This window comes from Sminthopsis crassicaudata, chromosome 5, assembly GCF_048593235.1.
Source record: "Sminthopsis crassicaudata isolate SCR6 chromosome 5, ASM4859323v1, whole genome shotgun sequence".
NCBI classification, from domain to species: Eukaryota; Metazoa; Chordata; class Mammalia; order Dasyuromorphia; family Dasyuridae; genus Sminthopsis; species Sminthopsis crassicaudata.
The window spans coordinates 266,807,414-266,831,408 of NC_133621.1; the positions used below are offsets into that span (position 1 = coordinate 266,807,414).

At 34.7% G+C, this 23,995-nt stretch overlaps 1 protein-coding gene and 2 long non-coding RNA genes across 8 annotated transcripts in view; 2 read left to right on the top strand and 1 right to left on the bottom strand.

Moving 5' to 3' along the window:
* LOC141544580 (ankyrin repeat domain-containing protein 26-like) overlaps nt 1-4,764 on the top strand; it is a 132,903-nt gene extending 128,139 nt beyond the window's left edge. For all 6 annotated transcript variants that reach the window (XM_074270953.1, XM_074270956.1, XM_074270951.1 and 3 more), the window contains 2 exons: nt 3,641-3,683; nt 4,409-4,764. In XM_074270953.1, coding sequence (XP_074127054.1) covers nt 3,641-3,683; nt 4,409-4,536 — 171 coding nt within the window. In that variant the 3' untranslated portion in view covers nt 4,537-4,764. The remainder of the gene's footprint in view (nt 1-3,640; nt 3,684-4,408) is intronic.
* LOC141544583 (uncharacterized) overlaps nt 1-10,608 on the bottom strand; it is an 82,275-nt gene extending 71,667 nt beyond the window's left edge. Inside the window, exons 1-2 of the long non-coding RNA XR_012482662.1 lie at nt 10,510-10,608; nt 4,245-4,339 (exon numbers count right to left, since the gene is read on the bottom strand). This is a non-coding gene — a long non-coding RNA (uncharacterized LOC141544583). The remainder of the gene's footprint in view (nt 1-4,244; nt 4,340-10,509) is intronic.
* A 21-nt stretch (nt 10,609-10,629) lies between these two features.
* Nucleotides 10,630-11,379, top strand: LOC141544582 (uncharacterized). Its single transcript, XR_012482661.1, has 2 exons — nt 10,630-10,930; nt 11,138-11,379. It is a non-coding gene; the product is annotated as an uncharacterized LOC141544582 (long non-coding RNA).
* Nucleotides 11,380-23,995: the final 12,616 nt, after the last annotated feature.

Consider the following 23,995-nt stretch of genomic DNA (forward strand, 5'->3'; position numbering starts at 1 on the left):
CAGATAATAACCTTACAAAGTCTCTTATGATTTTACTTGATTGAATATGCCCTTGGACTTTTTCTGAAACCTGTATTTGAAAGTCAAATCTTCTATTCAGCTCTAGCCTTTTTGTCATGAATTCTTGAAAGTCCTCTTATTATTAGTTTTGCTGAATAGGTAATTCTTTCTTCTAACTGCTTTACTCTGGAGATTATCATATTACAAGTCCCCAGTCCTTTAATATAGATGCTGCTAAATCTTGTATTAATCTGACTTTGGCTCAACTATACATAAATTGTTTCTTTCTGGATGCTTGCAATATTTTCTCCTTGATTTGGGAGTTTTGAAATTTCTTTTATTATTCCTGGGAGTTTTCATTTTGGGATCTGTTTTAGGAGGTTTCTTTCCATTTTTATTTTGCCTTCTCATTTTAGAATATCCTAACAGTTTTCCTTGGTAGTATTTTTGAAATTTTTCTAGGCTCTTTTTTTCCCATTATGACTTTCAGGTACACCAATAATTTTTAAAACACCTTACCCAGATTTATTTTCCAAGTTGTTTTCATTTTCTTTTTTCCCCCATTATTTTGTTTTTGTTTGTTTGTTTGCTCTGAAACATTAATATAAGTTACTTATTCTGGAAATGTGAATTTTGGTTATAATCCTCCCTCCATTGCTATCAAGAATATCATATTCTTAAGGTAGAATCCTTAAAGGTAGAAGTTGCTAAATAGTGTGTTATTCTAACTGTGATTCCCCTGTCCTTGAATTGTTTTTTTCTGGATGCTTGCAAGTATTTTTACCTTGGCTTTGGAATTCTGTAATTTAGCTGTAATATTCCAGAGAGTTTTCATTTTGGAATTCCTTTCAGGAGGTAATCAGTGGATTTTTAAATTTCAGTTTTACTCTTGGGTACTAGAATATCAGGACAGTTTTCCTTAATAATTTTCTTGAAAGATGATATCCAGACTCTATTTTTGGTCATGACTTTCAGGTAGACCAATAATTTTTAAATTATCTCTCCTGAATCTAGTTTGCAGGTTAGTTGTTTTTCCAATGAGATATTTCATATTTTTTTTTTATTTTTCTTGTTTAAGCGTTATTATATGTTGACTTATCATAAAGTCATAAGCTTCCATTGTGCAATTCTCTTTTATATGGAATTCTTTTCCTTTGTGAGTTTTTGTACCTTCTGTCCCTACTGGCCAATTGAGCTAAAAAGCTAAAGGCATTCTTTTCCTCCTTAGCCGTTTGTATTTCCTTTTTAGGTATTTTTCTCAATTCATGTCCTAATTTTTTCTCTAAGTCTCTTACTTAATTTTCAAGCTTTTCAGCTCTTCCATGTCCTGAGTCTAATTCTTACTTTTCTCGGAGGCTTTGGATGTAGGAGCTTTGACGTTTTTATTTTCTGAGTGTGTTTTGATCTTCCTTACCACCACTATAACTTTCAGTGGTCAGAAGCTTTTATGTTCTCTGCTCATTTCTCTAGGCTACTTATTGCTCAGCTTTTACCTCTTTGATAATGTAGGGTTCTGTTTTCAGAGTGGAGGGGGCTCTGACCCAACTTTCAGGGATTTGGTGCATCTGTTTTCAGAGATTCTTCAAGGAACCTGACCACAAACACTCTTTTCTGCCTTGGAGCTTTTTGGACTGTCCTTGCTCCACTGTAGCTGTAAGATTTAGTGCGTTCAAGCAACAGAGTCCTATTTTGCTGATGCTGTGGTTACCATGTTTGCGACTGGGGTCACAGTAGCACTACCTATGCTGGGACGACTTGCCCTACTCCCACCCCTGGTAGCACAGACACTCTTCTGTGAACTAACATGTCCTTCCTGTTGTACCCAGGCAGAGATGTCCAGGAGCTCCCAGCACTGCTGCTGTTTCCACCTTGTGATGATGTTGTCAGGGCCAGGACTAGGGCTAGGGCAGGCCCAGTGACTAGCCTCCTACACCCTGGAGCCCCAGCCCTTTTCTGCTGAACGTCTAAGTCCTCTTTGGTGTTTTTGTCCTGGGATATCTGGAAGCTACCAGTAGTGCTGTGGATTGAGAAGGCCCACCTTGTGGATGCTGGGGCTGGGTTTAGGGCTGCACAGAATTTCCATTCTGGTGTCACAGATGTTTTCTGCTGCTCTTCTAAGTTGTCTTCAGCTGGAAAATATTCTACTCTGTCTTTGGGGATGTTCTGATGCTCTAAACTTTGTTTAGATTCCTTCTTTAAAGTAATTTGGAGCATTTGGGGAATGAGTTGGCTGAATTCTGGCTTTTATTTTGCCATCTTAGCTCCACCTTGAAAGAATATATCGTTGCTACATTTAAAAGCAGGAAAACTTGGATTCAAATCTCACTCTCTGTACACAAATGACTCTGAACATATTTGCATAGGTAGACATTCATATACATGTATGTAAATATGATACCCGTGTGTGTGTGTGTGTGTGTGTGTGTGTGTGTGTGTGTGTGTGTGTGTGTATAAAAAGAAGGTCTTATAGAGAAGAAAATTTAGAGTTAGATACTTATTCTGACTTTGAAACTTGGCCTCTACAGAGAGCATGAATGTGCTCACTGATACCGTATTTGGGACATTAGTCATATCTCACAAGTAATGAATTCCTTTTTCCTGGATATTTATGATGTTGCCACATTGATTATTGCTTCAGATGTGGCTGGTATATATCTGAGCCATTCTCTTGAATTCGGCCTTTAAAGGGAAACAGAAACTTTGGGATTCCCCCTTGTGGTGTCAGAGGACACATAAAACAAGTACCTAGTCAAGCCTATCTAAAGGGTAGGATCAAAATGCTCAACCCAGTCTCTTTGGTCAAATTTACTCCATATATATTGGAGATATCTTCAAATTCAAAACAAAATCTTTATATTTCTGCCATGTCAAGTGAATTAGGCTTTTCTTCATCACCCCTTCTATGTGTTATGGATGTACATATGTGTATATTTATATTTAATTTTTTCCAAGTATTTAATTTTCTGTTTTGCTCCATGTAAATTGATATACATTTTATATGTGGACTGTCTGTAGCTTAGTGAAGTATTAATATTTACAATTGTTTTAAAGTATAGGCTCATTGTTGATTTTCTTTTTAAAGAAAAATGTTATATTCAGCAAAAAAAAAAAAAAATAATAGTAATAATAACAAGGGTAACATTTGCCTAGAGTAGAAGGCATATATATATATATCAAACCTGAGACATAACTACTATGCTAACAAAGTTCATATTTTTTGGTATATAATTAATAGTGATAAACTCTTGATGCTCTTAATAATAGTATCATCTTTTATTAGATCCCACCTTCTATATGGGCCCTCATTTCTGAGTGTGGGGGGTCACAAAGTTATAATTTGTTAAGGGTAAATATCTGATTTGTATATGTTTCACATATCTATATATCTGGAGTAAGATAAAAAATGAGTCTTTATTAAAAAGGGATTTGTGAGTGGAAAAAATTTAAGCCCTATTTTATAGCTATATATTTTCTGATGAATGACCAATAGTCAAACTTAATTAATGTGTACATTTATTAATAATTTCTTTGGATACCTGCAATTTATAAAAACAAATTTTGTGAGTTGTTTGGATTATCTGTAGTTCCTTATTCTTCATTTACTTCATTTTTTTGAAATATTATTTTAATGTTATTTCAGATTCAGCAGGCGATGGAAAACTCTGTAGCTAAAAGTGATGATGGTATGTTCAAATGATTCATAAGTAAAATGTCACCGTTTATGCTCTATCTGATTTGTGAATATATCTTTAAAATCCCCCTAAAGTGCTATTTCAATGGGAAGAAGAAGAAGGAGGAGGAGGAGGAGGAGGAGGAGGAGGATATTGTTGTAATAGTGAAATCAAAGTGTGGTTTGTATTTCTTCTGATAGGCAAATAAAATAATTGTCACAGTTCATTTCATTTTGAGCCCGAAGGCAATAATATTATAAATAGGAAATAGAGCTCGAACATAAGCATGAGCAGATAGACAACACAAGCAAATAGACTACTATGAACATAATTTTAATTGCAGTTCCTGTACCGATTGCTACTTCAGAAGGTAAAATGATAATATTAGGTGAACAATCTGATGAGTTGCTCCAATAATAGAAATGGACATTTATTCAGGATCTTAAACTTTGCATTTTGAATATATTAGCTGATTTGAAATTCCAAACAATCCTGTATGGTAGATGACTTCCAGAAAATCTTGAAGTTCTCTCTATGAAATATAGTCCTTAAAACCATGAACAAGTCACTTACCTTCAAAATGCTCAGCAAACTCTTAAGACTCACTTGGACCAATGACCATTTCCATGATTCTCGCACCCAAAATTCCTTGATATGATGAACCATTACTGCCAATACAAAAAATGCACATACACACACATGTATAAATTGCTTTTTCTTCTTCTTTTTTTCCACAGATATTTCTGAGCTTCCATCTACATCTCGCTGGGCTTCACCAGTAGTATACAGTAGAAGGCCAAATCTGAATTGGGATCCAGTTTCCAGACCAACTCAGCATTACTCAAGAAATTTTAAAAAATATTAATGAACTTTAAAAAAAGGAAAAAATAAAGTACATCGAGAACTCTACTAACATCACTATTCATCAATTTGATATCAAAGCTCTGTATGTAAGACACAAGAGCTTTGACCTGCACAATCTAACTAGCTTAATTATAGAAATTTAGCATCCTTCCGCCATTCTTTTTCCTTCTCATAGTGATCAAGCTCAGTGTGACAGAGTTAATAATTAAATGCAAAGTCCCCCCCAAAATTCTTGTACCTCTGAATTAATCACTGGTTTAATAGCAACAGGTAATCATCTTATGACCACTTAGATCATCCAATTCATGACTTGTACCATTTCCTCACACCTACACTAAGGAGAAGCCTGTCCATTTGTAGAATATTTCTTACTTCACCCACCTTGCGACCCTGCTGACATATGATGTCACTCAACTATCACATGTCAATCAGTGGAATTATTCAATATCTATTATAGCTGTTCTTGAATGTCTAGACATCTAGCCTTATAAAAATCTGGCCCTAGAAAGAGGATGAATCTCAGATGGTGGGAAAGAGCTGAGATCCTCTTCATCACAGAGAACTGTGGATCCTTCCTTTGCTCAGAGTCACTTCCTTTGCTCAGAGCTCGATCTTAGGTTCTTGTGTGGAGATGGGATATTCTCAATTTCCACAGTGATAGCTCCTCTGGTGGGATAGTGATGCATGGGTCACAGCCTTTTTTGACCAATCCCTGCAAGGACTCAAAAAGGAAATGTTCACAAAGTGGCATTTTCATGCAAGGATCGTCCATGGACACTGACCCCTTGATATCTGCACATATATTTTCTGCGCCTGAGGTAAGTCTCATCCAGATTATAGAGTCTCCCTTGAATAACCCTAAATTCATTTTCTTTTAATAAGGCTCCTTATTTGTCTCAATTCATAACCTTTGGACCACTCACATTCTATTTTTATAAATATTATATGGCCCTCATTTTAAATTTTTAAATGTGCACTATTGGTTATTTTACTCTACTTTTTTTTTCCCTTTATTTTCCTACGTCTGGGGAGATATTCAATAATGGAATTGCCAGTTCTTCATTTTCAGCCAGCTAGCTAATTTTGAAACTTTGTGTTGGTAGGGTTAAAATTATTTTTTTTACCTTTAAATTTATTTGACAAGAAGTAATTATTCTTCTCATCAGAATAAATACCTCCTATTCCTATTATAAATACACTTCTTGTTACTATAAAAAGATAAATTAAACGGATAATTTTGCCTATTATCCTATTTTGCTTTTCTGTCTACTTAATTACTTATGTGCTACAAAAAGGGAAGGAATATCAACCTGCTCTGATCTTGACTCAATTTTCAATGTGGCCATGTAATTGAAAACTGTAGTGAAGTTTTGCTACAATGATTCCATAGTGCAGTTTAAATGGTTTTTCATATTTTTAAGAAAAAGAAATAGATTCTAAACCCTGAAATATAATGTTGCTTGAGATCCTGTCCCAGAAGTGACTGGACAAGTAGTAATGTACAAGCCCACAATGTCTTATTCTATACAGATCCCATTGCCACATAATATAAGGCAAGTTCTTTGAATTATGTTTATGATATAAAATGAGACTGGAGCCAATGTGCCACCTCTTCAGCATTGAGGGATTGAATGTTTTTCTGCCTTTTTAAATGCCCCATAGCAAAATCGTTCCTGACTCTCTCTATCCACCTTAGGTGGAGGAGTAGATAATTTATTCTGTAAGAATTTAGTTAACTTTTTCTGACCCTCCACTTTTTGAAAATGTGTCACAGAATACCGTTTTATCCTTCACAATATGGCATGACATTTTTAGTTTAGTTACATTTTAATGGGGATAAAATTTTAAGAATCATATTTGTCACTCATAAAATTATTAATAGGTATGCAGTATACATTGTGCTCTATATCTAAGTCTTATTTTAAAATTTATCAGGGGATAGAGGGAACTCCAAATTCTTAGTTTGTTTATCAAAATGAATAGTCTTTCTGGTCCTAGACAGTTGAAAAAGCTGGATACAGAATTGAACGTTATAATAAGAAATCATGTACTTAAAACCAATTTCTGATACACATTGGCTAATAGGTTTTATAGAGGGTACTTAACCTTTAGTGCTTCAAGAGTCTAACTCACTAAGAATATAATTTGCAAAGAAATTTCCTATCAGGGGAGGTGATTTGTAGCATTATCAGTTCCAGGCAAATGAAATCTCATACTTACTTGAATGTACCTAGTTCAAAAGAAATCTAGCAACATGTTATTGGACGGATTGGAGAAAATAAATTTTGGAGAATGGTTATGAATCAAATAATACAATAATGTATTCAGTGAAATGGGATAGAAAAAAGTGCTAAATTCACTGCTCATCTCATTGTCTTTAGACTATATTTTAGGGGAGAATGTCAGAAGAAATAATAGATATGCATTGTACTTCTTAATTTGTTTTTGTTTTTGTTTTCAGCTTTTCTCCCCAGGAAGTCTTGAAAAGAGAAAACACACTGGCTTGCATCAGCCTTTTTCTTCTAGGGAAGGTAGAATCTGTATAAAAGGGACATTATTTTGGGACCTCTTGCCCATGGAGAACTACAACTATCTCATCCTAAACAGAACAGTCTTAGATATGCCCTGATTTACAAAATGGACTAAACAGCTCATACCATGTCATGCTGAATGTGGCAGGATTATACCTACAAACATTTGCACTGGGAAGAGTGTGTTGAGGAATGTAAAAGAAATGTGTTTTTTCTCAATCTACTTACATAAAAAACTCAGAGTAATTATGTTATGTCAGGTTGTTCTTTCTTTTTATAATAACTGCAAGAGAGATTGTGCTCTGTTAGTGTGAAGCAACCTGCTAATGAAAAGGTTAATTTAACCGAATCACTAACAGATATCTAAGACTTTACAAAAAACTTTTTTTCTACCATCAGAAATGTGATACTTAAGACATTTATCTATAGCATACTTCCATGTAAAGCGAGTCAGGTCTCAAAAAAAACAGTGTAGCAAAATTTCATAAATAATACTTTCATAATTAATACATGCACATCATGTATTAATATTTGTGTTTTAATTGTGTTTTACATTTTTATGAAATAGTGGAAGAAAATTCCTCAAAAGAATCTATAAATAGGTAGGCTTCATAGGAGGATAATATTTTAAGTAATTAATCCTCATGGTCCATACTTTTTTCTGCCCAAGGCTAACACTATTCTTGTGCCCCTCAAAAGACATATCTTCAATGCACAGAATTAGCTTAAGTAATGTGTGTGTATTAAAACACACATGATGCTTATATACATACATGTGTAGAAATACACAATCAAAGCAAATTACAAATACAAAGTAAAAATTGTACAAATAAATAAACATATATAGAAACATAAACACAGGTAGGTATGTAATTTTATGAGCATATATGCTATCCAAAATAAATCTGCAAATAACTGTATACAAATTATATATATATATATATATATATATATATATATATATATATGCACATGTATATATATATATATATATATAAACGCACATGTATATATATATATAAATGCACATGTATATATATATATATGCACACATGTATAAGTATGCATGTGTGTGTGTTTATGAAGTTTTTAGCAGATTAGCAACTTTTCTGCTTTAGGGAGTTGCCTATTAACTATGAAAGATCAAGAATCTTGCTTGGGCTCACAAAACCAGTATGTGAAAATGGTAAAATTTGAATGTTTTATTTTTACTACAAAACCTATTCTATATAATACCTTAATATAATTATTAAGAAATGTTTATTAGATGAATGAAGAATGAACAAGCTATGTCCTTCCATATGGCCACACCATGTATTAGCTACCCTGAGATAGATTCCTGCAAAGCCTTTTAAGGCACATCTACAGTGCAAATATGTATCCTCTCATAATTGTGGAAATTCATCTAAGTGACTAGGCAAAGGAGTTATCAACACGAGGTAGGGATTAGTTACTGGAACCAGGATCCTCAATATAGCTAGGAAATGGTATTGGAAATTTCTCAGCAAGGAGAGCAGCAATAGAAAAAAATACAAAAGCCTTTGCTGAGTGATTTCTTCTTAGAATTCTTGTGGACAAGAGTGGTAGAAAACTGCTTGTCACTTTGAGACTTGTACAGAAGTATTCTAGTTCCCAATTAGAGGTCTTAGAGGTCTCTGGGAAGGGGTGGCAAGTCTATTAAAAGGGCACAATGTTTCTTGAGCTTCTAGACATTGCAAAGCATTAGCTGTAAATTGGAATGATGGAGTAAGGGAGGAACGAAGGAAGATGAAGGGAAGGATCAGGAAGATGCCTAGGTGGAAAAAAACTTACGTGTGCCTACAAGAGTTGTTGCATGAGGCATAATGCCTTGATTTCTTGTCTTAGATATGCTAAAAATTCAGTCATAAAAAAAGAACCTCTTTTTTTGCATGAGGTTACGCTTAATAATGAGAACTTGATGGTCTTGTTTCAGCATTTACAGTATTCCTGATAATTTTTTTTACTTTTATTATTCCCCTTTTGGAGCTGTTTTAAAGTTTGCTCTAGAAGATTGTGGGAAAAGGGGAGCAGGAGAAGGATATGAACTCAAGGAGGAGAAGCTAATGAAATGTGAAGAAAATTTGGAAGTCTAAATTCTAAAGAATTTTGAAAGAGGCCAAAAGTTTGAAAGGTAATAATAAAGAAATTCAGGAAGCTTTAAGAAATTGATTTGACTTGAGCTGGAGGAGAAAGATTCCATCTTTAGTAGGAAAAGAAAGTGAGCCCAAAGAGTAGTATTGGAAGAATTGAAAGTAGACATAAGGAGGAAGAAGAGATGGAATCCAAATGAAAGAGGAGAAGACATGTTAAAAGAACAGGTATTTAACCAACATCACCCACCTCAAAACAAAATAAAGTCAAAATGGAAACATGGTTTGGGCATAAAGGATGATACCATATACAAATTAGGAGAACATGAGATACATTACATTGATTACATTAAATAAAAATGTTTTGCCCAAACAAAACAAACAGAAACAAATCTTTCAGACAGTATTTCTAATAAAGATCTCATTTCTCAAATTATAAAAAGAATTGTGTCACATTTATAAAAATACAAGTCATTCCCCAATTGATAAGTGGTCAAAGATTATGAACAGAAAATTTTCAGATGACAAAATTAAAGCATTTATAGTTCTATGAAAAAATGCTCTAAATCACTATTGATTAGAGAAATGAAAATTAAAACTCTGAGGTACCACCTCACACCTCTCAGTTTGGCTAAGATGACAGGAATATATGAGAAATGTTGGAGGGCATGTGGGAAAACTGGGACACTGAAGCATCATCGGTGAAGTTGTGAAATGGTTCAACCATGCAGGAGAACAATCTGGAACTATGGACAATGGGCTATAAAATACATATTCTTTGACCCAGAAATGTCATTATTGAGAAGGAAATCATATCCCCAGGAAATCATAAAGGAGCGGGCAGGAGCCAGAAGCACAAATATTTGTAGCAGCTCTTCTTGTGGTAGCAAATAATTGGAAAAGAATTGGATGCTCATCAGTTGGTGAATGGCTGAACAAGTTGTGGTACATGAAGGTAATGAATATTATTGTCCTATAAAAATGATGAACAACCTGATTATAGAAAGGCCTAGAAAGATTAACAGGAACTAATGCTGAGTGAAACAAGCAGAACCAGGAATACATTGTACACAATAACAGCAAGAATATGGGATGATTAACTATGAAAGACTAGGTTCTTTTCAGTAGTTCAGTGATCCAAAGAAAACCAATCCATGCTTTGTTCACTTTTTTTTTTTTTTATCTCTCCCATGGTTGTTTGTTTTGTTTTTTTTCCCCTTTCACTGTGATTTCTCTCCCCCAACACAATCCTTAAAGCAATATGTATTTAAAATAAACTTACTTAAACAAACAAAAAAGAATAGGTAATTAAAGTAACTCAATTGGACATACTTATCACAGAATTAGGACTAAAAAGGTGCCTCCATGCTAATAGAATCTAAAGAGGTGAGAAGAGAAGGGCTTTACCGTTACTGTGCAGGGAGTGTGTCTGAGAATAAAGATACACTGGGTTTGAGTTCCCCTTTATGACATAATTGATTTATGACCCCAAGCAGTCAGCCAATTCTTGTGTCTCTTAGCAACTCTCTGATACACATCTTTAACATAAGTTCCCTGCACTAATCATTTACAAGTCTTAAACCTCACACTTCTTGAATTTCAGATCAAACCTGACATCTTCATTCCTAGTGAATTGACAAATGTGGAGTTGAAAATCCCTGAAAGCAGATAACCACAGCAAGTGTAAAAAAAAGATGCGGCCAAAAAAAGATAAAGATTAATAATTTTTTTTAAACCTTGTCAAGAGGCAAAGGTAATCATTTATTCAAATTATGGTTAAGAAATTAATTGCTGTTGTATTCTGTATCTTTTTTGATTGATTAGAAATATGAAAAGTATATGATTGTTATATAACTGTATATACATATATGTGTTAAACAGATCCAATAACTGATTTTATATGTATTTTACTTAAAATTGAAAGTACTATTCATACTAAAAAGAATCACTTGCCTTTTAGACCTGCAAAGAAAACATTCAATGAAAAGAATAAGGATTGTAAAAAAATGTAAAAAAAGGACCTTGAAGTACAACAAAGATTCAACTCCCCACTGGGACTCAGCATTACCTCTCAAGCTCAAAGATGGACCTCCAATGAAATAAGGGACTTTTCAATCATTTCTCTTGAAAAGATCACAACTAAACAATTTTGACCTATAAACATAACTTTCAAAAAAGCATTAAAGGATAAATTGGGGAAAATATTATCTCATTTTATTAAAAGGTTTACATTCCTATATGGGAAAATGATACTTTTTAACTTTTGAGAATTGTATCTTTTATTAGGGCAGTTAGAAACAGTGTGTGGGTATAAGTTAGTTTAAATCAATAATATTTTTAGAAATAGATAAATAAAACAATTCCACCATTAAGGGATTCTGGGAGAAGAATAAAAGGGGGGTAAAGTGAAATGAATTTAATCACATGAAGAGACACAAAAGACAAAGTAGTAGCAGGGGAGAAGAGAGCAGGATTCACACTATTTGAAGCTTAATTGATTTTTAAAGTCTTTTTAAACCTCTTCCAAGAACTTTTTTAATTTTTAAAATTTTTCTTTGTAGCTTTCTGGAAAACTATTTTGGTTTGTACCCTGATTTTTTTTCTAACATCATAGTAGTTTTCCATGGCCAGATTATTTCTCTAGTTTCACTCATTTTTGATAATCTGTATTCTGGCTGTTGACTATGTTATACTTGGGTTTTGCCACACAGAGTAAGGTATATCTCAGACTCCTTTTTTTCTGTGTTGTTGTTTTATGAATTTAAGGGGGCCTACTATTCCTTCCACTTTTTTTATAATCTGAGACCAGCTGTGGTCAGTGCTCTTCCAGTTCATGCTTTGTTCTATAAGTGGTCTGAGGTACTCCCCTCCACTCCTGACATTGAGGAGGATAACCCAGCATTAATACCCAAGCACTCTGGTACCCCTGCAGTGTCTCAGGCAACTGGAAGAGCCAATTTATTTCTGTTACACCCCTATGGATTACTCTAACCTGGTAGCTCCCGTAGAGCTACTCTTAATGCCCGTCCATTGGCGGCACGGCTAGGCCACACTTACCCGTCTTTGGGCCCCAACCCGGATCCCACAGAGACAGACCACCAAAAGGTAGGGGTGAAGCAAAAGAGAATTTTATTCTGAGATAGTACATATTTATACCCCACTGATGATATGGGGGAAAGGAGGAGGTCTTCTAGGAACCTGGCATAATGGGATTGGCCCAAGAAGAAGGAAGGAGGCGTGCTAGGCTTTGAGAGCACTAAAGAGGGAGGCGTGGTACCTGGAGTCAGACAATGTCTCTTGGGGCTATGCCCCTCCTCCACATAGGACTGGCCTGTGCCTCAGAACCTCTCATCCCTCAGGTCCTCCCACATGACTTGAACTGCATTCTTTGCTTCTAGAGGCTTTTTAACCCTTACAATTCCCCTACCTTCAAACTAAAACTTTACTCTTTTGCAAATGACAAATAGCAGGGCCTCATCCTATTGTTCCTTCATTGCAGAGAGCTCAAACTGTCAGCACTCTGGGCTTTGAATTTGAGGGCCTCCAAAATCTTCTCCACATCAGCCACCCAATCCCCACACTATCTGTGGGATCAACCTTTCTAAACTAAAATTGCAACAGATTTAATTTCCTTGAAGTCTTGTTCTTGTTGAATAGGCAGTCACTATTCTTGGCTGTCTGCACTTCAATCAGATCAAATCATTATCCCAGTAGGTCATATCATTGCTAATGTCCTCCAAAGTTATCTCAGACTGCCCTATGATTTTAATGCAACTTTGATTATTTCCACTGCTCTAAAATTTAATCTCAGCCATTATTTGTAAGAGGATTTAAGAAAAGCAAGTACTTTTTTGCTAAGTTCTTCCATTTTTCCTCAATTCTTCCTGTTTGTACACATTCCATAAATACTCAATTTAATTCCATATTTCCCAACTGCTTTTCTATCAGTCTTCCTTTATTCTACCAGCAATCAGCTCTGACTTTTCTTCAGTCTCATCTTAGAAAACTTTAGACATTTTAAACCAGATTTTAACTTTTGACTTAATGGAACCAAACTTTGGTAGAGTTAATGTGTGGTCCAGTAAGAAATTTCATATGTAGTTCTCATTTTGTTGGGAAGTAAGGCAAGAAAGGATATATAAAACATTTTTGTTTGTTGTGTTCTTATAAAAAACATTTTTTTCTTTTATATTAAAATATATCAGCTTTTTATATTCAAAATATATGCAAGGATAGTTTTTAAACATTGCTTTTTGCAAAACCTTGCATTCCAATTTTTCTCCCCTTCCCCCCGTCCCTCTTCCTTAGATGGAAAGTAATCCAGTATATATTAAACATGGTAACAAGATATGTATATCACATATAGTCATACATATTTATACAATTATCTTGCTGTCCACACACATGCACACACACACACACACACACACACACACACACACACAATCAAAAAGGAAGAAAAACCAGAAGGAAAATAAAATTCAAGCAAACAACAACAAAAGGGAAAATGCCATGCTATGATCCACATTCAGTTCCAGCAGTCCTCTCTCTGGGTTCAGATGGCTCTCATTATCACAAGATCATTGGAACTGGCCTGAATTATCTCATTGTTGAGAAGAGTCATAGCCATCAGAATTGATCATCCTATAATATTGTTGTTGCCATGTACAATAATTTCCTGTTTCTACTCATTTGACTTAGTATCAGTTCCTGTAGGCCTCAACAAGTCTCTGAAATCATCCTGCTGATTGTGTCTTATAGAACAATAATGTTCCCTAAGCCAAGAAGGTGGGAGAAGACATGAATTTTTCTGAGATCTTCCCATATCCCTCAAGTTAACAGCACATTAAGCCTTTGCACATGTTTTGGAGTGACAGAACCCACAAATATTTGGAGTGAAGCAAATTTCCAGCCAAATATAATTTAGAAAATTTTCAGAGAAGGTCTGTTTCAATTGGGCATGAAGGAAGGCAGGCCAAGCACAAGCAGTCACATAGAAACCTGAATATGGGCAATGCAAAAAACCTAGAGTAGTGTGAGCTTTGTGCTCCAGCAATCTACCAGGAGGAATCTATGGCAGTGTTGGCTACTCTGTCCTGATTGTAAGCTAGTAGATCAGCAGATTAGCTGTAAAACATTCAACACAAATTCCAAAGTCAAATACCAAGTCCCTAAACCCCAGCAGATCAAGACTTGGCCATACCCACCCAGCACCAGAAGTTAGTCAGCACTGACTGAGGCAGTGACTGTTGCCTATAGAAGAAGCTTGGAAAATCTCCCCTTTGCCCTAAAAGCAGACTTTGACCTTTTAAAAAATGAGTAAAAAAGCAAAAAGAACTCTATAGTTTATGGAGAAAGAGTATACATTTTTAAACCCTGAGGACACTAAAAGCAGAGCATCTCCAGATGAAGCCTCAAAGGCTTATGTGAATTGGCCCCCATCTCCCAGGGATATCCTGGAAGAATTCAATAAGAATCTTCAAACAAGAAAAATGAGGAAAGGAAATGAAAACTTTCCAAGAGGGTTTGGGAAAAGAAATAGAAATTATTTGAAGAAAACTCCTTATAAAATAGATTTAAAGAAATGGAAAAAGCATATCATTCTTTAGAAAATAGATCTTATAGCATAGAAAAAGAAAACAGTTCCTTGAAAAAAGAGAAATGGAAATGGAGAAAATGGAAATTTAAAAAATATGTAGAATAAAATTTTAAAATTCAATTACCCAAATACAGAAGGAGCTAAAAAAGTAACTGAAGAAAATAATTCACTAAAAATGACAAATGAACAAATGGGAATGAATGAGATATCAAATATCAGTCAAAAAATAGAAAAAGAAAAAAAAAAAAAAAGAAAATTTCCTAATTGAAAAAACATCTTACCTGTAAAATAGATCTAGGAGAGATAATCTAAGATTATTGGATTTCCTAAAAACTATGATGAAAAAAAAAAATCCTAAACATCATATTGTAGAAAATCATCAAGGAAAACTGCCCTAATGTCCTAGTATCAGAAGGTAAAATAGCCATTGAAAGAATTCACCAATCACCTGAAAGAAACTCCAAAATGAAAACTACAAGGAACATTTTAGCTAAATTTTGGAATTATTGGACCAAGGAAAAAATACTGCAAACAGCCAGAAAGAAGCTTCCACTTTAAAGGATCAAAGAGCCTGGAACCTGCTATTCCAAATGACATAATAATTTATATTGTAGCTAAGAATCAATTATCCAGCTAAATTGAGCTTTATCTTTCAGGGAAGAAAATGGACATTAATTGAAACAGATTAGTTTCATTTATTTCTGATGAAAAAAATGAGAGCAGAACAAGAAACTTTTAAGAAATTTGTCCTAAACCAATTGTTTTTGATAATACTTTTTATGTTAAAATATATGCAAAATAGTTTTTAATATTCATCTTTTTTAAGCTTTTTATTTTCAAAACATATGCACAGATAATTTGACAACACTGACCCTTGCATGACCTTGTGTTTCAGATTTTCTTCTCCTTTCCCTATCTTCTCGCCAAGATGGCAAGCAATTAAATATGTTAAACATGTTCAATATGTTAAACATTTTCAATTCAATATGTATAAACATATTGATACAACTTTCTTGCTGTGCAAAAGAAATCAGATCAAAAAGAAAGCAAATGAGTAGGAAAATAAAATGCAAGTGAATAACAAAAAGAGTGAGAATGTTAAGTTGTGATGCTCATTCAGGTTCTAGGGTCTTGTCTCTGGGTATAAATGGTTCTCTTTATCACAAAATCATTGGAACTGGTGTCAATCATCTCACTGTTGGAAAGAGTCACGTTTATTAGAATTGATTGTGATATAATATTGATGTGTTGTATACAGTAATCTCCTGGTTCTGCTAATTTCATTTAGCATCGGTTCATGTAAGTCCCTCCAGTACTTTCTAAAATCATGCTCTTGATCATTTCTTATATAACAATAATATTTGATAACATTCATAACTTAATTAGTCATTCACCAACTGATTGGGTATCCACTCAGTTTCCGGTTTCTTGCCACTATGACGAGGGTTGCCACTGTGACAAAATGATTTGAAAATCAGTTTCACTTTTAAGGCCTCATTTAAAAATGAGGCCTTAATCAGAACACATAAATGTGAAAATGATTTCCCAATTTACTGCCTCCCTTCTGATCTTGTCTGTATTAATTTTGTTTATAGAAAACTTGTTAATGTAATATAATCAAAATTGCCTATCTGGTGTTTAATTATGACTTTTAGTTCTCCTTTGGACACAAATTCTTTCCTTCTTCACAGATCTGAGAAGCAAATTATCCTATGTTCCTCCAATTGACTTATATCACTCTTTATGTCTAGATGTTATCTTGATATGTAGTATCAGGTGTGGGTCAAGACCTAATTTCTTCCATACTAGTTTTAAATTTTCCCAGTAGTTTTGTGAAATATTGAGTTTTTATCCAAAAAGCTGAGGTCTTTGTGTTTGTCAAACACTAGATTGCTATACTTACTACCTATTTTATCCTGTGATCCTAACCTATTCCACTGAGCAACTAACTAGTCTATTTCTTACCCAGTACCAAACGGTTTTGATAACCACTGCTTTGTAATATAGTTTTAGGTCTGGTATAGCTAGGCCTTCATTAGCATTGTTTTCATTAATTCCCTTGAAATTCTTCACCTTTTGTTTTTCCAGATGAACTGTGTTACTATTTTTACTAGTTATGTAAAATAATTTTGGGGGAGTTTGATTGCTATGGCACTTAATAAGTAGATTAATTTAAGTAGCATTGTCATTTTTATTATATTTGCTCAACCTACCCATGAGCACTGGATATTTTTCAAACAGATTAGGTATGACTTCATTTGTGTGGAAAGTGTTTTGTAGTTGTGTTTGTATAGTTTTATTTCATACTATCAGCAATTATTTTGAATGGAATTTCTTGCTTCTGGGCTTTGTTGGTAATATATAAAAATGCTGATGATTGATGTAGGTTTATTCTGTATCCTGCAGTTTTGCTAAAGTTGTGAATTATTTCTAGTCATTTTTAGTTGATTCTCTAGGGTTCTAGTATGCCATCATATCATCTGCAGAGAGTGATACTTTGGTTTCCTCATTACCTACTGTAATTCCTTTTTCTTCTCTTATTGCCAAAGTTAACATTTCTAATACAATATTAAATAGTAATGGTGATAGTGGCATCCTTGTTTAACTCCTGATCTTATTGGGAATGGTTCTAGTTTGTCCCCATTACATAGGATTCTTGCTGATGGTTTTAAATATATCTACTGATCATTTCAGGGAAAAGTCCATTCATTCCTATACTCTCCAGTGTTTTGAATAGCAATGGGTGTTGGATTTTATGAAATGCTTTTTCTACATGATCATACGATTTTTGTTAGTTTGGTTATTGATTTACTTGATTATGCTGATGGTTTTCCTAATATTGAATCAGTCTTATATTCCTAGTTTAAATCCTACTTCATCTTAGTGTATTATCCTGGGGATGATTTTCTATAATCTCATTGCTAATATTTGATTTAAGATTTTTGCATCAATATTCATTAGGAAAATTGGTCTACAATTTTATTTCTTTCTTGCCTGGTTTAACAATCAGCACCATATCAGTGTCATAAAAGGAATTTACTAGGCATTCTTCTTTCCCCATTTTTTCAAATAGTTTATATAGTATTGGAATCAATTGCCCTTTGAAGATTTGGTACTATTCACATGTAAATCCATCTGCCTCTGGAGATTTTTTTGTAAGGGAGTTGATTAATAACTTGTTCTATTTCTTTTTCTAAAATGGGAGTACTTGAATAATTCTCTCTTCTGTTATCCTGGGCAATCTTTGCTTTTGCAGGTATTTTTCCATTTTACTTACATTATCAAATTTATCTGCATATAGTTGGGCAAAATAACTCCTAATTATTGCTCTAATTTCCTCTTCATTCGTGGAAAGTTTTAGCTTTTCATTTTGAAACTAACAATTTGATTTCTTCTTTCCCTTTTCTAATCAAATTAAAGGTTTATTTTGTTTTTTTCCCCATAAAACCAAGTCCTCATTTTATTTCTTAATTCAATAGTTTTCTAATTTTCAGTTTTATTAATCACCCTTGTATCTTTTGAATTTCAAACTTGGTATTTAATTGAGGTTTTTTTTTTAGTTCTTAGCCCAAATTATTCATCTTCTCTTTTTCTATTTTTTGCAAGTAAGCCTCTAGAGATAAAAAATTTCTGCTTTGGCTGCATCCCACGAATTTTGGTATGTTGTCACATTATTGTCATTCTCTTGGATGAAGTTAGTGATTGTGCCTATGATTTGTTTTTTCACCCATTCATTCTTTAGGCTTACATTATTTAGTTTCAAATTAATTTTTGGCCTATTTTGCCTTGGCCTTTTGTTGCATGTGATTGTTACTGCCTCATGATCTGAAAAAAATGCATTTACTATTTCTGCCTTCTGCATTTGATTTTGAGGTTTTTATGCCCTAACACGTGGTCAGTTTTTGCAAAAGATCCATGAATCACTGAAGAAAAAGTCAATTCCTCTCTGACTCCATTCAATTGTCTCCAATCAATGGTCTGTCATACCTAACATTGCTAACATTTTGTTTACTTCCTTAATGTCTTTCTTATTTATTTTGTCATTTAGTTTATCTAGTTCTGAGAGAGTAAGGTTGAGAATCCCCCGATATCCCCCACTAGTATAGTTTTGTTATCTATTTCTTCTTGCATCTTCCTTAACTTTTTCTCTAGAATTTGAATGCTATACCTCTTGATGCTTATATATTTAGTATTGATGTAGCTTCATTATCTATGGTACCCTTTAGTAAGATATAGTTTCCTTCCTTATCTGTTTTAAATAGATCTATCTTTGCTTTTGCTTGATCTGATATTAGGATTCCTACCCCTGTTTTTTTTGTTTGTTTGTTTGTTTGTTTGTTTGTTTGTTTGTTTTTGGTTTGTTTGTTTAACTTCACCTAAGCACAATAGATTCTGGTGCAGCCCATTACCTTCACTCTATATGAATTGTTCTGCTTTAAATGTGTTTCTTGTGAGCATATTGTAAAATTCTGGCTTGTAATCCAGTCTGCTATCCACTTCCATTTTATGGGGAAGTTCACCCTGTGTGGTACAGAAATGGTGAGGGGTCACCATTTAATTAAAAAAAAAAAAGCTGGAGAGATCTCTAGAATAAAGCAAAGTGTATTGTATATTCTCGGGAAAGGTCCCACCCTTGGAGCAGACAATAGCAGAGAGGAAGTGCCTCCTATGGGCAGGATGGCACTTTTAATCCCTGATGCAAAACACCCCCTCCCACCACTGACCCTCATCCTCATTGGCTGAGACTCTTACATTCTAAACACAAGATCTACCCATGAAATTGAACTTGACCAATAAGTATATAGTTGCCCATATTTGACTGAAATAGGGAGGAAATTGTGTCATGGGAGGATGGCAGGAAGGGGACTCAATTATGCCCTTGAATCGATGCTCAAAATCCTTCAGGCCTACTCAAACTCTGAAGTAGATGAAGTGTTACTCGATTTTCACAACTGTCTTGAATGATCTCACCTCATCTCATTCAATCCCATTCCCATTCACAGTTAAAATAACATTCTGTATTTCCTGCCCCCTTATTTACCCTATAATGCTTTTCTCTTTTCTTTCCTCATACCCCGTATTTTCCTTTTGATGGCTACCTCCCTCAAAGTCCTCCCCCTTTAGAGTGCCTCTTTTTTACACTTTTCCCCTAATATTCCTGTTTTCCATTCTATTAGTCTTTTCCTTTCTTTCCCCCCTTTCCCTTCCACTTCCCTGCAAGGTGAGACAAGTTTCTCTGTGAAATCAAATATGTCGAATATGTTCTCTTAGAGCTAAACCTGGTTCTCTTAGAGCTAAACCTGATGAGAATAACATTTACACAATGCTCATCCCCCTCCCTTCTTTCCCTCAATTATAATAGGTTTTCTTTGCCTCTTCAGAAGATGTAATTTTCTTTATTGTACCTGCCTTTTTCCTCGTTTCCCAATTTTATCCCCTTTACATCTCTAGTTTCTCTTTTATGAAATGAAGACCATCTCATTTCTCCATTTGGGGTTTCATCTGGAGTTGGTTTGCCATTAGGAACCTCAGGATTTGAAGCCTGTTCTCTCTCTCCATAATTGCTGTCTATGGTGAGAGTTCTTTGTGATTTTTTAGTCATTTTTTTTAAGGCTTGAAGTCTGTTCAATGCAAAAGAGCAGCAGGTACTTTAATTTGCCATGGGCCATTCTGCTGATTTCCAGTGTTAGGTAATGATGGCTAGGTCCAGCATTCTTCCAGGGCTCTTTGGTTTAAAATTTGCCAAATTTGGCAAATCTACCAAACCACTTGCTTGCAACTGGGACAGAGTAGCTTAAGAGGTTGGTAGGAGAATTTCCAGTTGTGTGGAAGCTTCAAAGCTCTGACTTCCCACTGCAGTTCCTTTCTCCAATCTCCTTTTACTGTAGTCTGGGGTGGGCAGACTGTCCCCCTGCCCATTTGAAACAGACCTGTTCTGAAGTTCTTCCAAGGTATCTTCTTCTGGGAATGTGTTGTACTCCAATTGTTTGTAGATTCTTTGATTCCAAGACCTGTTTAGAAGTTCAATCTATTGTTGGTTTGAAAGTCAGAGGTGGTCACAGAAAGTTGCATTTGCTCTCTACCATCTTGGCTCCACCTCCCAATATTCATCCTTCCAAAACCTTGTGTTACACATTTTTCTCTTTCCCTTCACCCAAACTCCTCTTTAGATGTCAAGCGATCCAATAAATGTTAAAGATGTAGAATTCTTCCATGTGTTTGTGTGTGTGTGTTTTCATAATTATCATGTTACACAAGAAAAATCAAAATGAAAAAGAAAAAAAGAAAAGAAAATGCATGAAAACAACAACGAAAAAGAGTAAAAATACTAAATTTTGGTCTGCCCTCAGTCCTCACAGTCTTCACCCTGAGTGTTTTTGATTTTCTTCATTATCAGTCGACTGGTTTGAATCATCTCATTGTTGAGAAGAGCCACAAGCCACATGCATCAGATCTTGCTGTTGCTGTGTACACTCATTTCACTTACCATTAGTTCAAGTTCTGCTGATCACTTATTATAGAAACCAATATTCTATAACATTCATATAACCACAACTTATTCAGCCTTTCAGCCATTCTTCAGCTCATAGTCATCCACTCCATTTCCCGTTTCTTGCCACTACAAAAAGGGCTGTCATAAAGATTTTTACACATGTAGTTCCATTTCCTTTTTTAATGATCTCTTTGAGATACAGATCCAGTACAGACACTTCTGGGTCAAATGGTATGCACAGTGGGATAATCCTTTGGGCATAGATTCAAATTTTTCTCCAGAATGGCTGAATCAATTCACAATTCCACCAAAAATGTATGAATGTCTTTATTTTCTCACATCCCTTCCACCATTCACTATTATCTTGTTCTGCCCTTAACCAATCTGACACATTGGTAGTGATAGCTCAGAGTTCTCTTAACTTGCAATTTTCTAAACAATACTGATATAGAGTACCATTTCATATGAACAGAAATGGTTTCAATATCATCATCAGAAAATTGTCTTTTCATATCCTTTAACCATTTATCATTTGCAGAATTATTTGAATTCTTATAAATGTGAGGCAGTTCTGCATATATTTTAGAAATGAAGCCTTTATCAGAATCTTTGAATATAATCCCCCCACCTTTGCCACTTTCTTGCTTCCCTTATATTCTTTGTGACAAATCTTTTCAACTTAATGTAGTCAAAATTGACTATTTTCATTTCATAATGGACTACAATTCTTCTTTGGTCACCAATTCTTTCCATCTCCACAGGTCTGGAGAGTCGACTATCCTTCGTTGTTCTGATTTGCTTATAATATCACTATGTCTAAATCATGAACCCGTTTAGACCTTTTCTTGGTATGGAGTGTTTCATGTGGGTCAGTGCCCAGTCTCTGCCATACTAATTAGTGAGGTCTTATCCCAGAATGTACTTACTTTTTAAAAAAGAACATTAAACCAAGTATCTGAATTAATTGATCTGTTGGATTGGGATATAGTTAGTATTTTCCATTAAGATTTAATGAATATTTATAATTGGGGGCATAATGAATAGAAGAATAAACCTACAATCAGTAAAACTCAAGTTCACATTTAGCTTCAAGAGCTTAGTGGCTGTGGGATAACCCATTTAATCTCCTTCTTCCTCAGTTACTCCTCTTTTGCCTCACCTGTAAAACAGGGTTATCACTTGGACCTGCCTCTCAAGTTGAGATTAGAAAATGAGAGAAAATCTGTCAAGTATTTGAAAACTTAAAGCCCTGCATAGAGATTAGTTGTGTGGTATTTTTACTGCATTCAGATTAGTTGTGTGGTATTTTCATTGCATTCTGGATTGGGATGTGGATCAGTGTTTGGCTACTTGAGAAGGCAGAAATGGCATCCTTATCAAATTTGCATATGACACAAAGCTGAGAGGAGTAGCTAACACACTTCATAAGGGCGGGATCCTTAACAGGTCAAAACATTAGACCAAAGATAAGTTGAAATGTACCAGTGATAAATGTCAGATCAGAAGGATAATAAGAGAGCACGTTGTTTTTAAATATCTAAGAATTTACTTGAAGTAGGTTCAAAATAGCCAACTGTGTAAAATGGCACCACAACAAAACGTTCATGTAAGGAAGCACAAATATAAAAATAGCATCATTCATCTCTATGCTTCCCTACTCAGTTCATACCTGACATTTTGTAATCAGTACTGGATGACATTTTAAAATCGTTACATAGGCTGCCCTGCCTGGATTGAACCCCATAGAACAAGAACAAGTATATGACTTCCAAATTCACCACCAAGCTTCTGCCTTCAGCCTCCTCTCTCCACTGAAAGCAGCATCGGAGGATGCAATACCACACTTCCTACTTCGTTTCTTTAGGGAAGGCAGCCCTGGGCTCTCACATAACTCATATTTGCATCTGATGGCCTAACTGATTTCAGTTCCCAGGAACACAAAGTGGCATCCCTCATGTCCCATTTTTTCCCTGCTTATTCCTAATTTTCATGTCTAGACTTTTGCCTTGTCTCCTCTTTTAGATTGTAAGCTCATTGAGGAAAGGGGCTTTCTTTTTATTTGTTGGATGCCCAGAATTAAGTAGAATGTGCATCATATCATAGACATTTTTGACTGTTTATTGGCTTTTGATGTATTAGTTTATTCTAATTTTGATAAGCTTGAAAGTATCCACCAAAAAAGTATCCAACAAAATGATAAAAACTTCTTGATTCCATTTCATTGAATTGTTTGAATTGTTTAGGATGACTAAAGATGAGTTTCAGTGGGGAATAGCTGCATTCAAGTATTTGGAGAAGAATTTCAACTTGATCTGTTTACTCCTAAGAGTTCAGAAACAAGAATAAGAGTTTAAGCTGAAATGAAATCAATTAATTTTGATGTCAAGAAATTCTTCCTAACTTGAGACTTTTGCAAAATTAGATTGAATTGGTGGTCAATTTTCTTTCATTAATGGTGTTTGGGCAAAGGCAGGAGAGTCAATTATCAAATGTATCATAATGGGGTTTACGTTTTTGGTATGGGAGGAAGCCATTAGAAGGCCACAGAGGTCCCTTCCAATTCATACATTCAATTAATTATGTTAAAGTGCTTGCAATGGTGAGATTGAAATAAATGTTTATGAAAATTCAAAGTGTGGTGTTAATTGAGTCTTACCTCTCCTTGGTGAACAGATGAAGAAACCAAGGCACAGAAAGGTTAAGTGATCTGTCCAGAATCACACAGG